Below are 16,905 nucleotides of genomic sequence, written 5' to 3' on the forward strand. Positions count from 1 at the left end.
ATACATATGCTACTTTTTAAAAAAGATCACTACATGGATTTACTAGTACGAGAGCAAAGGATGATCCTTTCAGTACTACACAAGTAATAAATTCATCCTCTAGTTTCTTGCCATCCCACAAAAAGTCCCGGTGGTGCCCTTATGGGATTTGCAGGAGCTCAGAAAGAGTAATGAAAGGAGTGACCAAGGTATTCGTTACACTGGTCCAAGTGGGTTGTTTTGGTTCCCCTGGCATTGGGACAATGTCCCCTTGTGCCTATGACGTATTGAATGTGCTCCTCGTCACAGTGGAGCCAAGATCAGCCCAGTAATGAGATTCTTTCGATACATTGTCATATGTCTCCACACACAAAAACTAAAGCAGCATCTTTATTTCATACATAACAATCAGTATAAAAATGTTTTATTACATAAGAGCTGTTTTGTGTACAATATATTATATTGCTATAAGCCAATGCAAAGGCTGTGTTCATACTTCATAGTTCCACTTTGTTTCCAATATATTATATTGTTTCAGTGCCACAACCACATTTTATTATAATAGAGAATGCAGTAGAAATGGGAACTGGTTTTAAATTAGAAAACGTTTTGTTTTATCAAACAAAATATGTTTTAAAAATCCACTGTGCCCCCAAATTAAATGTTCTATTTTGCTTAAGCTACCTCAGCACAATCAGGCAAAACTTGTATATTCCAGGCCAGCATTTTTTTTTAACCCTCCCTCCATTTTTTGGGTTTGTCAATTTGTTCCAAGGAGTGAACTGCAGAAAAATTTAACATGCTAAAGAGTTGAAATAAAGAACAAAAAGAAGCCAATCAAAAGCACTGAAAATAAGAAGCCTATATAACTGTGCTAGGCGAAGTAAAACTTAAAAAGAAATAGCAACTATCAACTCAGTGGTTTATAATGAAGCTAGTAAAATTCAGGCCAGTAATCTTAAAATGTAATGAACAGCATTTTAACATTCAACACATGAAAGGTTAATGAAGGCAATGAACTTTGTGTAACCTAAAACGTTTCAGATGTTGGAGTTCACCAGATATAATTGGATTCGGGTGGCGTTTGCCTCTCTTCGGCCCTTTTAGGTGAAGGTGTGTGCTGCCTGTGCTTGGTGCCTGTTGGCCTCAGGGCATTTGCGAGGTTGGCTCCGTACCCTGAAAAATGATCCAGTTGAAGAGTAAAGAAACCACAGATGCAGACCTGCTGTTTTTCACTGTTAATATTTCACATAGAAAGAGTTTTCTGTCCTTGAATGCAGCAAGGGACTGTACAAGCCCTGGCACCATCCAAGGCAGTGCTGGGTGATTCAGTTTTCATTTTGAAAATATGACATTTCCTATGACATTTCTGGATCTAGCATTCAGTAGTAGATCACTGCTAGTCAAGAGCTGAATCACTCAGTCACTTTTGCTTGACCATTTCCCGAGTGCATTCGGGCACATTAAACAAGCCTTTTAAATGCTTCAACACATTGTCGGTTACAACTCTTGCCGTGTTCTGGTTTCTTGCTTTTTAAAGGATTTGGGGACTTGTGATCTAGTAAAATATTCGTACGCTACAGGAAAAAATTCAATTAGTATTGACCTCACAATTTCTCTTAACAAGAGACTTTATGAGACAAACATTCAGATTACTTACTGGTACCCATTCTAAAGGCTTGTGATGTGTAGTAATAGATGCAATGCTGAGATGGTCTGTATGTAGACAATGGGCTCTATCCTATGACTCTATTCCACTAAATGAGGAAGCTTTCTTCTGACAGGGAAAGCGTCCTCTGCTAGAACAAGTTTTTTCATTTAGTGGAAGGGGATCATAGGCTCAACCCAATAACTTTTCATAGACTTCTTGTGCAATCCTAAAAACACTTTTCTAGAAGTAATCCTGATTGAATAGACCTGATAAGGATTTGGAGTAGACCTCCTTAGAATGGCACTGGTGGAGATTATATAGTAGGGCTATCATAATTGATAGTGTTAATTTTGTGCATCCCACCAGGTTATCTGGTCAATCTGGTTTGGCCAGTTTTTGTAGTATTCCAGGTTCAATCTGCAACAACAGATGTATTGGACAGCACCCATAGATCCCTTGATGAATAATGCTCTGTCCCTACACCCCTGACTAGGGTTTCTGCCTGCTCTTTTATTCATATTATTGGCTTATATGTCTGATGATTTTATCTTGCTGCCTGTTTTTTAGGTTGTCATACGGATTTATTTTATTTTTTTAAATATCAATATCCCATTTTTCAGCCCAATCAGGGGCAACAAGAGAGCTAACAACTAAAAACAGAGCAGTATGAAAACACATAATAAAATGAATTAAAAACCAAAACTAAAATACACACACATATAAAAACAGAGAAAAATTACTTTGAAATATAGGGCAGGGAGGAGGGATTCTTGATGGAATGCCGGACAATGTCTTCACCTTCTGGTGTAAGACAGTGATAGAAGGGGACAGATGAATACCCTGGGGACACAGTTCCAAAACCTTGGTGCCATGACCAAAAGACCATCTCTTGGGTTGTCACCTGCCTGAACGTAAAAGAGGAGGACCCAAAGCAAGACCTCAGAAGATGACTGTAGTGATTAGATATGTTTGTATGGGAGTGGGTGGTCCTTACGTTTTGCTGGCACCAGTCCATATAAGGCTTTGGAGGTCAACGCCAGCACCTTGACTTGCTCCCAGGAACAAACTGGGAGTCTGTGAAGATGAACCAAGACTGGCATGATATGGTCCCTATGACCCACTTCAGTCAACATTGTGGCAGCAACATTCTGGACAAACTGAAGTTTCTGAACACCTGTCAAGGGCAGCCCCAAGTAGAGTGCATTGCAGTAATCAAATCTAGATGTCATCAGGGCATGCCCCACGGTGGCTTGATTTTTTTTTCTGTACAGGAAAGGCCACAGCTGGGTAACCAAAAGCTGGTAAAAGGTATTCCCAATTACAGCTGCCACCTGCTTCTCCAGAAGTATGGCTGGGTCCAGTGTCACCCCCAAACTATAGACTTGCTCCTTTGTGGGAGAGCAACCCCATCCAGAATGGGAGACACCTCAATTCTCAGGTTAGTCCTTATGCTCACCAACAGCACTTCCATTTTGCACGATCATTAAGTGTTATGCTGTCCATGCTGCCTTTATTGGTCTTTGTACTGTGTTATTTTATTGTTTTCACTTGCTATTGTACTACTGTTTTAATTTGGAGGCTGCTATGGGCAATCTTGTTGAAGATGTGGTAAAGAGATTTTTCACTAAATAAACAGAAGACGGCTGTTTTATTATGTATTATGTGAAGGGATGAAGGCACATCAGTGGTCATGCAGCCATCAAAAATAGTGTCAGGTTATTTGCAAAGAGCTTCTTAAAGGAGGTTCCCTTTCCCCTTCCTTACATTTGAATGGTTATCAAAATGCTGAAGCAGAATCCTGGTTAGTGCCATTGTAACAGTAAGGCCAAAGTCACTTCCACTGACCCACATAAATACTTAAATTTACAAAGTCTAAAGTAGTCCAGTCTCATAAATTCCAGGGAGTGGGTTTTGAGGAAATATTTTGTACTGAGTAAGTGGAAGATCTTAATAATCCAAACACCATGTGGAGTATTAAGTAAGTTGCTCCAAACAATCTCACATGCTGTGGCACAGAGCTAGTGCTGCAAGTTGAACCTGGATATCTAATATTTCACAGCAGTGTGGGTTCATGTTATCCTGCGAGTAGAGGTCACCATTGCCAGATGTGGCATACAGACTTTGTACAATGCTGTTGCTTTCAAAATAATTGTTTGGAGAGGGTGAATGGGCAGGTATCCCTTCCATGCAACATTCGCAATGAATATGCTTCTGCACCTAATAGTCTGATGGAATTTCAGCAGCCAGATGGGAAGGAATGTCATTGTGCCTCCATTATCTCAAGCTATTACCTCATTGTAGCCCTGACCTGGATAGCCTAGACTTAGCCCAATCCTGTCAGATCTTGGAAGCTAAGCAGGGTCAGCCTTGGCTAGTATTTGAAAGGAAAACCTTCAAGGATTACCAGGGTTGTGACGCAGAGGCAGGCAATGGCAAACCACCTCTGAAATGTCTCTTGCCTTAAAAAACGAGTCCAGCTCATCACCTAGTGGTGCATAACTCTAAAAGAGCTAGAACTTCTGGCTGCCAGCCAATCTTAGGATCTCCTGGCTATTCTATACCCAATGCCATATGATGATGATTATGATTATTATTATTATTGCCCCATTGTATATTTATAGATTCAAGAATCAGATTTTTTAAAAATTCCACTTACTTTTATTGCAATACCTTCCATGCCATCCATCCTGACATTGGCACTTGTTGGGTTCAGTACAGGCCCCATATAATCCACAACCAGGTTCACAAACAGCTGAAAGAAAATATCTATTTTTAATAGCCAAACCAACTTTCTGTTGAGGGGTCAATATATTTATTTATATATAAAAGCAAATCTACAACATGGACACCTACATCTTTTGTGTGGATGTAACACCATAGAATAGCTTTAGAAAAGCTTGATTCGTGTGTGAAGTGCAAAGTACTTCTGTTTTACAGTGTGGACTAGATTTTAAAAACAAATAAACTGAAATGAAATCTTGGGGGGGGGGGGAGAGACATAACGTGAATGTGGCACTTACGCTTCGAACAAAGATCTCCTTGGTAGCCCTTGGAGCACTTGCATTTATTTTTCCCAGTACATTTACCGCCATTTCGACATGGCTGATGGCATTTGCCTGGAAACAGAGAACAGTGCTTTTAACATCTTAAATGAAAACCAGGCCAATACCACCAGAACTGGAGTAATTACAGGACAATAGTATGAGGACTGCGATACACAAGTGATATGGATGCCACTATGGTCAATAAAACTGGACTTCCCAACCACAGAGTAGGTACAGTCGGATAGCCTGTAAGCTGTCTTGTAAGACATACACCCCCCAACCCATCACTTAGAAAACTGTCATGGAGAGGGCTGTTGTTCAAAGATGTTTCAGAACTCACTGGGTACATAATACCCTTTGTATTCAGGTCAAGAATTCTAAGGAGCAGACCAATGCTCCCTCTAAGCTGTGGAGTCTTGTGAGCAGAAATGCTACTTTGTGAACTACTGGCCTTAAAGTTGTGAGCGAGCGATTTGGCTGCTGCATCGGTTAGTTTGCTCTGGAGCCATCCTTCCTGAGCTAAGACCAAAATGTGTGAGCCGGAGGCTAAAAAACTGTGAGCTAGCTCATACCAGTTCAGCTTAGAGGGAACACTGGAGCAGACGACACGTTACACCCAAACATGTGTAACAAAAGCCTCGTGCCAGGTTGTCTTAAAGAAAAGCAGCTCCAGGGGAATGGAGAGAGTCAACCCTTTTACTCAAAATCAATTCCTTACTAAGTGGTTTTCTTTAAAAAACAAAACATCTTGCCCCAGAACTCTGTTATATACATTTGCTTGTAAACATGTAGTCAGTCAGCTCATAAAAGAACTTCATTACTCTCATGATTTCTTGCTGCTGTGGACTGAGGTGGCTAATGTTATAGAAACTTGCAACTAAACAGAGTTACACCCTTCTAAGCCTATTGACTTCTGGGGAGGAGCCATGGCTCAGTGGTAGAGCATCAGCTTGGCATGCAGAAGGGCCCAGACTCAGTTCCTGGCATCTCCAATTGAAAAGACCAGGTGGTGGGTGATGTGAAAGACCTCTGCCCGAGAACCTGGATAGCCTGAACTTGATGGCAACTTCAGCTTCATGTGGATTTAGAAAGGTGTATCAGTGGCCATTAGCCACAAGGTATAGATAGGGGCTCTGGGGCAAGTGATGCTCTGTCTTCTTGGTGCTTGGGGGGGTCAACAGTGGGATGGCTTCTAATGTCCTGGCCCCACTGGTGGACCTCCTGATGGCACTGGTATTTCTGGCCACTGTGTGACACAGAGTGTTGGACTGGATGGGCCTTTGGCCTGATCCAACATTGGCGTCTCTTATGTTCTTATGTTCTTATGTTTGGGACTGCCTTGTAAATTACTTCTCACTGAACTGTAGAATGTGTTCCTTTTGTGTTCCTTTTTTCTCTGTTTCGTAATCACATGGCTGAATCATTCATTCTTGACAATATGGGATTCATACAGTAGTTGACTAAATGCACCTATTTGTCATCTTGCCACAACTCCTGCTGCATGGTTCAAAGTACAATAAGCACAGTAATCACTGGGTAGCCCTGTGCTAAGACTTATTTTGGCCACGAATAACCTTGTGCTTTAGGGACTTCAAGCAAAATGCTTTTGGTTTAGTATAATGATTTAAAACAGGAACTCACTAATTTCACACTGATCCCCCTCAAATCCTGCAGGACAAATACATTTTCCAGGATAAATGCATGTTCCTCCATTGAAGCAGGTTGTTGTGCAGTTTGCTGAGGGAGACAAAACAAAATATTAACATGAGTACGTATTTGTTTTAAAAATGGGTACCCCCTACTGGTGGTGGTTGAAAGTGCCGTCAAGTCACAGCTGACTTATGGCAACCCTGCAGGGTTTTCAAGGCAAGCAGGGGTCATTTCCTGCAGGAGCACAGCTCTGGCAGTAAAGAGCCCAGGGGGCGGGCACATGCAACAAGCCCCAACCCCTGCTCCCAGCAGCCCTCAGTCAGAGCAAGAAGCAGCCAGGTAAGTTGCAGAGCTTGCCCCGCCCCCCCAGTCCAAAAAAGTCCAATGGCACCTTTAAGACCAAGTTTTATTCAGGTATAAGCTCTCCCTCCTCTGTGAGGACAGATCTGCACTCCCCCCCCCCCATAGCTAGCAATCCAAAACAGTCCAGTGGAGCCTGAGCAGTGGGTGTTGCCTTCTGACACACTTCTGGTGATGTCAGGGGGTGTGGCATATGCAAATGAGTTATGCTAATGAGTTATGCTAATGAGCTCCTGCACCTCTTTTTCTACGAAATGACCCCTGAAGGCAAGAGATGAACAGAGGTGGTTTGCCGTGACTACTCTCAGTTAAATGCTTTTGAAGCTGCTTACAAACTACATGGGTGCCAGCCTGTATTTGATCCTGTATAGATACTTAAGAAAGAATATGGTATAGTTTTGATAGGGCACAACAAATTTTGGGTCTCATAAACAAATTCAGCCAAAGGCTACCAAGGCAATGTTCTGCTGTATATTCCTCCATAGGATCCAATATATTCCCAGAATTCCAGCATCTCTTTATGTGCAAAGAACTGCCATTTCTACTGAACTGAATGGAGTAGCGTTTCAGACAGGAGAACTCTGTGTTCACTCAAAGCCCAGTTGTGAGAGCAGATAAAGATAATTCCTGGATCTCACCTATGTGAGACTGATGCTGAGTTCCGGCCAGGGCTGACAACATGAAATGGTCACTCAGAGTGCATGCTGTCCCAGAATCCTTTGAGCACATTTTAAGGTTATTGCTCTATTTGTGCAGGGAATCAACTATGCTGCACTGGCTTGGTCTTTTCAGTGCAAATTGACAGTATGTCACCGAATAGATGCAGGGCTGTGTTCCTGTAAGAACTCTACTTTCACACTGGGAAATTGTGACTATTCCTATCCCTTGTGTGACCTTACAGGACCAACATAGGCAAACAGAAGCAGGAAGCAGAGCATAGGGACTGAGTGGAGATGGGAGAAGAGCCTTGGCTCTAGACAGGATTGCCATGTCCCATCTTCTCCCCAGTGGGGGGATTTCGGGGCAGTCTGGGCAGAGCTCTCCCCAATGTGATGATGTCATGCAAAGTGACATCATCACATTGGGGATGCAGCACCACGTGTGCAATGATCCACCCACCCCCGCTTTCCCCCAACCATTTAAAGGGAACCTTCCCCCAACCATTTAAAGGGAACCTTCCCCCAACCATTTAAAGGGAACCTGCACTCGCCTGCCCCACAAGCTGTGAATTCGTGGCTTGCAGGGCAGGCATGCATGGTCCCTGCTTGAAAAGAGCAAGTGCCCTGCACATCTGCCCTGCAAGCTGCAGATTTGTGGCTTGCGGAACAGCCGTGCGTGGCCCCCACTCTTTTCAAGGGGGGCCATGGATGACTGTTGGGCTGGCATCTGGGGGAGCCCTCAAAATAGGGGGATCCTTCACCCCCACCTGGAAGGAGTATAAAGAGCTGGAAGGAGTATAGAGAGAAAGGGAGAGAGGGAACCAGTCCCCTTCCCCTTTCCTGCTGCTGGGAAAATGTCTCTTCCCTAGATGTTACTTTGATGGTCATTTAGTCTACCATTCATTATAACAGGAGAGGCTATGAGTTGGATCCAGTGTTCCCCTTAAACTGAGTTAGTGTGAGCTAGCTCACAGTTTTTTAGCCCCTGGCTCACACATTTTTCTTAGTTCAGGAGGGAATGCTCCAGACTAACTTATGCATCAGCCAAATCGTTCGCTCACAACTTTAATGCCAATAGCTCACAAAGTAGAATTTTTGCTCACAAGACTCCACAGCTTAGAGGGTGCATTGGTTGGATCCCACCAATTTTCGCTGATCACCCCCTCCCCACAGTGGGCCTTCTACTTCTTGCTGTCCCTTGGGTCCCCTGTCCTTCAGAAGCAGCATTTCAGGGGGCATTTGGGACTGCAGCAAATTGGGTGGAGGTAGAGAAGTCATGCTCTTCTGACAAAAATCCTTTAGTCACTGGAGATTTTTGGCAGGATCTAACCCTATCTTTGTTTCCCATCAAGTTATGTACAAGAATATTCATTACAATAATAAGCCAGAGTTAAAATGGCTTCTGAAATTAAGATGTTCTCATCCAGCCCATACTATTGAACATCCAAACTTACTTATTTAAGCCCTGCTCTCTCAATGAAATAATATGCCCTGAATGTATGGGACAAGATAGAGCAGGATTGCTCCTGTAGGACTGCTCACTTCAAGCTCTGTGTGTTCAGAGAAAGTTATGAAAGCACCACTGCATGTAGGCTTTGTACCCACAATCAGGGGTCGTTTAGTAGAAAAAGAGCTAGGGGAACTCATTAGCATAACTCATTAGCATATGCCACAGCCCCTGACATCACCGGAAGTGTGTCATAAGGCCACACACCCCGTCCCCAATGGTCCCAGCTGCCGCCGCCGGCATTGCAGTTCCACCGCCGAGCCCCATGAGGGGCCCGGCGGTGGACCTGCAAGGCCGGCGGGAGTGCAAGGAAGCCCCGCGAAGGCCCTCCCTGGCCCTAGGCAGGCAGGGGTGGGGAGAGGCAGGGAGGAAGCAACTTACCCTCCCTCTTCTCCTGCCTCCTCCTGGCTGAATGAGGGCCGGAAGCGGGGCGGCCGGAAGCAGGGGGTGGGGCTTCGTCATGTGCCCCGCCCCCGTACCTCACCCGGGGGAACTGCGACCCCCCGCGATCCCCCCCGAAATGACCTCTGCCCACAATCAGGAAACCTGCCTTGTCACAGCTTTTACTGAGTCCGTGGAGGCTGGGAGCAAAGATGGTGGGCATGATCCTGCTCTTCATGCCCTTCTCTCATGAACTCAAAATATGAGTTTTCAGCATTTGGCAGGTACTTGTGGTTCTTATTGGCCAAAGAAAAACTATAATGTTGTCATGTTAAAACACAAAATAGGTGTTAATTGTGGGCCGGAATGGGGGGGAAAAACCAGCAAAGGTGCTTTCCCCCATTAAATTTGGTATGAGAAAGTGGCAAATCTGTGCAGCCTGCAGTGGTGTGCTTTTCAAGAGATCTTGGTTGATTACAACTCCATCAGTTAGCCGGGGCTCTATTTTTAATTTGCAATTTAAGGCTTTGGTGGCTTAGTCTCTGATCTAATCAGTTTCAGCTTGGATTTCTAATCATCATTCTTTTCAGCGTACCTTTATCACAGTTGATGCCATTGAAGCCAGGTGGGCAGATGCACAATCCAGGCATGACACAGAGTCCCCCATTCATGCAGTGTGGTGTGCACAGAGCTGATGGAAGGAAATGGACAGGGGACATCAAGTGAATTTAGGGAACATTTAAAAAAAATCAGGACTGACTAGAGGAAAAAGCACTGAAGCTTAAAACATATTGTTGCTCACAGTTTTGTCTTGTTAAGATAAGTAATTACATGTCTTGTACAAACAGAACAGCTGATTCATTGGCAGTGCCACAAATCTGGTGGCATGCACAAGCCACTACCCATGATTTGGCTCAAGCTGGGTCTGTAAATGCCTTTTGAACCTCATATTGCTTCAGAAACACAGTCAGGGCTGGCCCATCATAGACAATTTTTAGGCAGTGGCCTAGAGTGACCCCTTAAGAGGGGGTGCCTCCCCAGCCTGCCACCCCCCCTCTCTCCCTCCCCTTTCTGGGAAGGTGACCGGCTTGCCCATGGGGAGCCGAAGGCACCATGGGAAGCAGCCTGGAGACGGTCCTACCTGTGGCCGCCAGTGGAGGCACTTCGCTTAGCAATCACAGGACGCCCTCTTGCCCCCGTGCCCCCCGGGGGGGGGACTCCTGGCGCGCCTGCCTTTGCCACCCCACCACCTTCTTCCACTGGCCAGCAGGATCCAGGGCACCTGTGCTCTGCCCGCCGCCCTTGGCTCTACCTGCGCCGCCTCCCTCCACCTGCCCGAGCCAGCCCTACCTGGCGGCCACCCCGCCCCTGGACCTCCAGGGCCCCACCGGAGCAGGGCCCTGAGCCAGGCCAGGTGGGATTGCCAGACCAACCCCCGGGCTTAAAGCAGGAACGGGGACAGAGGTGGTGAAGGCCGGGTCGGGCACACGCAACCGACGCTGGCAGCTCCCCACGGTCAAGGAGCAGCTTTGCAGAACGGAGGGCTTGGGTTGCCAGCCTGCAGGTGGGACCCCGGCATTACAGAGATCAGATCTCCTTGAGGAAAGGCATGCATTGGACTCAGCTGAGCTGCCTCCTCCCCAAACTCTGCCTTCGCCAGACTCCCTCCCCCTTCCGCAGTCCCCAGGAAATTTTCTAACTCCGAGTTGGCAACCCTGTTTAGACTCCAGACACTGGAGGAAGCCAGGAACTCCTGTCTTTGTTAATGACTCTGTTATTGATTCATTGGTGTTTTTATGTTTATTGATTGTATTACTGTGCTAATTGTTACTGTAGAACCAGATCAGGAGCAAAAGACACTGGGGCTTTTGAACTCCTAAAGGGTTCTTCCTAAAATGCATTTATGTTTGAAAATTGGTGGGCACACCGGGGGGGGGGGGGGCACCAGAAGGTAGCCTTGCCTAGTGTGCAAAAAACCTGGAGCCGGCCCTGAACACAGTATTAGATTGCTCATAGACTCATTAAGATTGTTATGTGATATAATGTAACTACAATAATGTAATGCTAGTTGCAAGATTTTGGAGAGTCTTGAGCAAAACACTCTTAATGCGTTCCCTTAACCTGGAAGAGCTGGGGCACACAAATGGAGGATTCTCTTACCTCCTGAGGTGCTCCACATAAAATGAGAAGAGTAGAGACACCACTGAGCAGTAATCCCTCTGTGGGTCTTGGTAAAGGTAAAGGTAAAGGTTCCCTTGCTCGAAAGCCAGTCGAGTCCGACTCTAGGGTTGCGGTGCTCATCTCCATTTCAAAGCCGAAGAGCCAGCGCTGTCCGAAGACGTTTCCGTGGTCATGTGGCCGGCATGACTAAACACCAAGGCGCACGTAACGCTGTTACCTTCCCACCGAAGTGGTACCTATTTATCTACTTGCAATTTCTTGCTTTCGAACTGCTAGGTTGGCAGGGTCTTGGAGTGGGTCTTGGGGGTGGGTCTTGGAGGCCCCAGCAAATGCTCGACCTTATCAAATGCCCAGATACAGTAAAATCTGTTTATCCAAAAGGAAGATGCTGTATTTAACCCCCCCCCACTCTACAAAGAAGGGGGCACCTTCCATTTGCGTATTAGGCTCTGCTTAAGTGGCAGGAGGCTACTATTGTGACCCCAATGCTAGGGTTACCCTATCAGCTGGGCTGCTTCCAGTCCCTCATGCCTGCTGTTGGGCCTGCCATCTGTCCCCCATGCCTACTGGCTGCTGCCAGAAGATGCAGAGGTGGAGAGCTCACCATCCATCTACTTGGGCTGAAAGCAGCCTGGCAAGACAGCTGGTTGGTGCTGCCCCCCCCCCCCATCAGCCCCGTGCCTTCTGGCTAGTGCCAGACAGAGATAAGCACACTCCCCCAGCCATTGTCTTGTTTCAATGCATAACTGTATTTTTTGAATAGGGGGGGGGGTTGTCTTACATTCTTCTGGGTAAATATTGTTAGGACACACCATCGGAACATTGGACTGGACCAGTTTCAAAGTATGTATTCCCTGGGACATTTTCTTCTTTTTTACTCATAGCACATGAAATGCCTTATACTGAGTCTCACCACTGATTTTTCAAGGCCAGTACTGTCAACTCTGATAGGCTGTGGCCCTCTGGGCTCACAGACAGTGGTCTTTCACATCACCTTCCGTCTGATCTGTTTAACTGGAGATGCTAGGAAATGAACCTGGAACCTTTTCATCTCTGCTTTCAAAGACACATAATGAATCAGATCACTGGTCCATCAAAGTCAGTATTGTCTACTCAGACCGGCAGCAGCTCTCCAAGGTCTCAAGTAGAGATCTTTCACATCACCCACTGCCAGATCTTTTAACTGGAGATACCAGTAGGGATACCAGTCCCCAGGTTGGGGTGGGGGATACCCCTCTTTTACGGGCTCCTGTCCACCGCCATCCAGCTGGCTGGTGGGAGGAAGTTCCTCCCACTGCATGTGACACACTGACGTCACCCAGAAGTGATGTCAGCGTGTTGGTGACATGGGGGGGGGCGACATTCTGCTTTTTTGGCAAAACTCTATGGTTTCAGGCCATTTTTTACCACAGAGTTTTGCCCAAAAAGCAGAGTGTCAACCCTGAAGACACTGACACGCTGATGTCACTTCTGTAAAAATAATAGTAGAGTAGTATTTTGTCTTATAGCTTTTCATTAGCAACAGCATTCTACTTAAAGTTTTGCCAGATGGACTTGCATTCAGTTGTTGATCAACTAGATTTCATGCTTTAAATCCTTCACTAGAGACAACATTATCTTTTCTGTAAACAGTCCATGCTTTCTTAGAAGCCACAGCTCATAAACTATTTTACTTATGTCTTTAGATTTGATTTTTGGAAGCATCCTAGCAACATATGAACATTTCCACTAAACAGTATTTTGAAAGGCAGAGACAGTCTGGCTGTTCTTGCAATATAAATAAAGGGCATAACTTGTGGGATAGGGTGGGGTATAAATTAAATCCCACTCGTGGGATAGGGCGGGGTATAAATTAATTAAAATAACAACAACAACAACAACAATAATGAAGAAACCATTTTGATTACCTTTTTCACAGTGAGGCCCGTAAAATCCATCTGGACACTCGCATACATGCCTTTCATTGCAAAAACCTCCATTTCTGCAGCCACCGGGACATTCAGCTTGAAACCAAATAATACAGATTGAAATAACTGCATGTGCTGTGAACCATTTTGTGATTTGCCCTTGAGTGAGAGCATCAGATCCTACTGATAATATAGTAATGAAAAATATTAGCTGCAAACTGCACTGTACACATGATTGACAGGGGTAGTGCATGTTGACTGACATGCTCAGGAAAAATGTGTAAGAATATTCTTTTCCTTATAGTGTTGAAATATTTAAACCATATATAACCAATAGTTTCCCAAAAAGTCTGATGCATCAGCCCAACACTTTTTGCCCCTGATTAAAACCAATCCAACAAGTTAGTAAACACACTGCTTTCAATGGGACTTAGTTACAACTAATCCAGGGCAGTACACTGAAGTTATTCTTCAGTAACTTGAATTTGAACCAAAGATAGGGATGCCAGCTTTGGGTTGGGAAATTCCTGGAGATTTGGGGATGGAGTCTGGGGGAGGGTGGGGTTTAGGGAGGGGAGGTACTCCAGCAGGCTATAATACCATACAGTCCACCTTCCAAAACAGCCATTTTCTCCAGGGGAACTGATCTCTGTTGCCTAGAGATCAGTTCTAATCCCAGGAGATTTCCAGCCACCACCTGGATGTTGGTAGGCTTGCCAAGTCCCCCCGGGGGCGGCGAAACCCCCGCTCCAAAGGCCCGTTCCCCGCCACCGCCGGATCGGGCCCCGAGGGGAACTCCACCCCAACGTGCACGTCACCAGGAAGTGACGCGACCACGTCGGGCATACTGGGGGAGGGGCCACGGTCATCCAAGGGAAAACTCTATGGTGCTCCAGGATCGACCCAGGAGTTCCCCGCTTCAGGACGAGATACGACTTGGCAACCCTAGATGTTGGCAATACTAACCAAAAGCATAGGAACAAGCTAGACTGCAAGAAAATCTATCAACTGAGACTTACAACAGAAACCTATAAAATCCAGGGTCACTAGCACTAGTAAATTCAGGGTAGTACACTGAAGAAAAATTCTATTCTTGAAAATAGTTTTAAAGTGGCTTATATCTTATCTGATTTGGGAGTTATGTCTGATAATGATTTAATAGGCAACACTTTTAACACTGATTATATCCCCTTGGAAAAGTATGATATTCAGATTGATTAATAGTATTTGGATAAGATTAGGGAAGCCAGTTTTGCATAGTGTACCAATACTATGTTTAGTCGCAATCTCTTGGCTTTTCCTGTGTTTTGCGTCTGAACAGGTACATAATCTGTTGATCCTCCCTAAATATGACAAGATAAATATTTCAGTTCTGGATACCTTGCTGACATGTTTTAAAGAAGATGGCATTCTGTGGTGTCTGGAGTATGATGTTGCCTTCTGAGTTCATTATAATCACTGTAACTTCAAATGCTGCCACTCCATCTTGCTTCCCAAGACAAGGAAATCCGACCTGAACAACTAAAAAGGAAGGGTGGGGAGGGGGAGGGGTGCAGATGTTAGTAAAGTCAAATGCAAACTTCTTAATGACCAGAGATGCAATTTATATTCGTCTAGGAAAAACAATCACTGTGCAGAGAACAAGACAATCCAATTCTACTGCAAACTATAGTTACACTCCCAATGCAGTGTTGTCTTATTTATTTCAGTGAACACATTTTGCCGGCATCCATCACAAGACAGTCCTTAAGAACACATATGAGCCCAAGGTTGATCTGCCCTAGTATCCCATTTCTACCAGTGTTCAGGTAGGAAGTGCGCAAGCAAGGTGCACAGGCCACATCTTTTCCTCTGTGTGCCCCCAGTGCCTTTTATTCAGCACTGTACTACCTCTGGATTTTCTCATAGCTACTGACAGACCCAGGGGTCATTTTGTAGAAAAAGAGGTGCAGGAGCTCATTAGCACAACTCATTAACATAACTTATTTGCATATGCCACACCCCCTGACATCACCAGAAGTGTGTCAGAAGGCAACACCCACCGCTCAGACTCCACTGGAGTGTTTTGGAATGCTAGCTATGGGGGGGGGGAACGTGCAGATCTGTCCTCGCAGAGGAGGGAGAGCTTGTACCTGAATAAAACTTGGTCTTAAAGGTGCCACTGGACTGTTTTGGACCCAGGGGATGGGGGGGGGGCTCTGCAATTTACCTGGCTGCTTCTTGCTCTGACTGAGGGCTGCTGGGAGCAGGGGGTGGGGCTTGTTGCATGTGCCCATTCCCTGGGCTCTTTACTGCCGGAGCTCCGCTCCTTTTCGCTCCTGCAGGAAATGACCCCTGGACAGACCTATCCTTCCTTCTTTCTAATGCAGATGCTGGTGATAAATAGGGCGGGAAGATGGAAAGTTGTTGCCATCATACTTACACCTTGTTTTCCAGAGAGCCAGCATGGTGCAATGGTTAGAGCGTCAGACTAAGACTTGGGAGACCCGGGTTCTAATCACTGCTCTGCCACAGAAGGTGACTTTGGGCCAGTCACTCAGCCTCACCTACCTTACAAGATTATTGTGTGGATAAAATGGAGGAGGGGAGAACAATGCTCTAAGCCTCTTTAGAGAGAAAAGTGGGATTATAAAGACATTGCTTGTGAGCTTCCTAGAGACATTAGCCTGGCCGGCATTCTGCAACCTTGGTCTGATCTAATGAAGTTTGTCTTAGTTCTTATGACAGCAGAGCAGAACAGGGTAACACCACACTATAAGGATTAGGTGAGCAATCCTAAAAAGGTCTCCTCAGAGTCCTACTGGGGTCTATTTAATGGGATTTATTGCAGGGAAAGTGTTGTTAGGATCACACTGTAAATACTCTTCACTCTTATTTAAATGCTTGCAATTTCCACACAAAGAACTTGTGTCAGAAATCAGTCCCCTTTTGAAACCACCGTCTTCTCCAAAACAAGTGCCTATTGCTTTGGGTTTCCCCACCTTTTGAGATCAGGCAGGTGACAACCCAGGACAGGGCCTTCTTTGTCATTACACCAAAACTCTGGCATTCTCTCCTGAGACTTTCATGTCCTGTTCTGTTACCATCTTCTGTGTTCGTGTGAAGACTTTTTTGTTTCATCTGGCATTCCCTCAGTGATCCCTCCTTCCTGCCCCTTTTAATTGTTGTTTTTATATTAATGTATTCTGTTGTATTGTATGTAGGGGTCCCAAATCCCCCCGGGGGGCGGAATTCCCCCCGGTTTCGAGCCCCGATTCCCGCTCCCGTGGAATCGGGGCCCGGGGGAAACCCCACCCCCGCGCGTGCATCACCCGGAAGTGACGTCACACGCTGGGGGCGGGGCGACGCCATTTGAGGGGAAAACAAAGAGTTTTCCCCTGAGGGGGAAGCCTGCAAACTGAAGCTGGTGCAACAGCAGCTCATGGCATCAGAATCGGTGTTTGGACCGGGCATCTCTGCATGCCACCTTGCAGGGCCCAGTCCCCAGAGCGTGGGGATGTGTCGTTTGGGGTGGTCCAAAGATTATTTTGGGGTGCAGCCTGGCCCCAGTGCCTGCCAGTGTGACTGTCCTGGGGGCACCGCACTT

At 45.8% G+C, this 16,905-nt stretch overlaps 1 protein-coding gene across 1 annotated transcript in view; it reads right to left on the reverse strand.

Annotated features, from left to right (window-relative positions):
• Nucleotides 1-422: 422 nt before the first annotated feature.
• The window catches only part of WIF1 (WNT inhibitory factor 1), a 58,424-nt gene continuing 41,941 nt past the window's right edge, over nucleotides 423-16,905 (reverse strand). The window contains exons 4-10 of the mRNA XM_015415456.1: nucleotides 14,700-14,840; nucleotides 13,320-13,415; nucleotides 9,827-9,922; nucleotides 6,316-6,411; nucleotides 4,651-4,746; nucleotides 4,287-4,382; nucleotides 423-1,155 (exon numbers count right to left, since the gene is read on the reverse strand). Coding sequence (XP_015270942.1) covers nucleotides 1,034-1,155; nucleotides 4,287-4,382; nucleotides 4,651-4,746; nucleotides 6,316-6,411; nucleotides 9,827-9,922; nucleotides 13,320-13,415; nucleotides 14,700-14,840 — 743 coding nt within the window. The 3' untranslated portion in view covers nucleotides 423-1,033. The remainder of the gene's footprint in view (nucleotides 1,156-4,286; nucleotides 4,383-4,650; nucleotides 4,747-6,315; nucleotides 6,412-9,826; nucleotides 9,923-13,319; nucleotides 13,416-14,699; nucleotides 14,841-16,905) is intronic.

Source organism: Gekko japonicus, unplaced genomic scaffold, assembly GCF_001447785.1.
Source record: "Gekko japonicus isolate JY-2015 unplaced genomic scaffold, Gekko_japonicus_V1.1 scaffold1352, whole genome shotgun sequence".
NCBI classification, from domain to species: Eukaryota; Metazoa; Chordata; class Lepidosauria; order Squamata; family Gekkonidae; genus Gekko; species Gekko japonicus.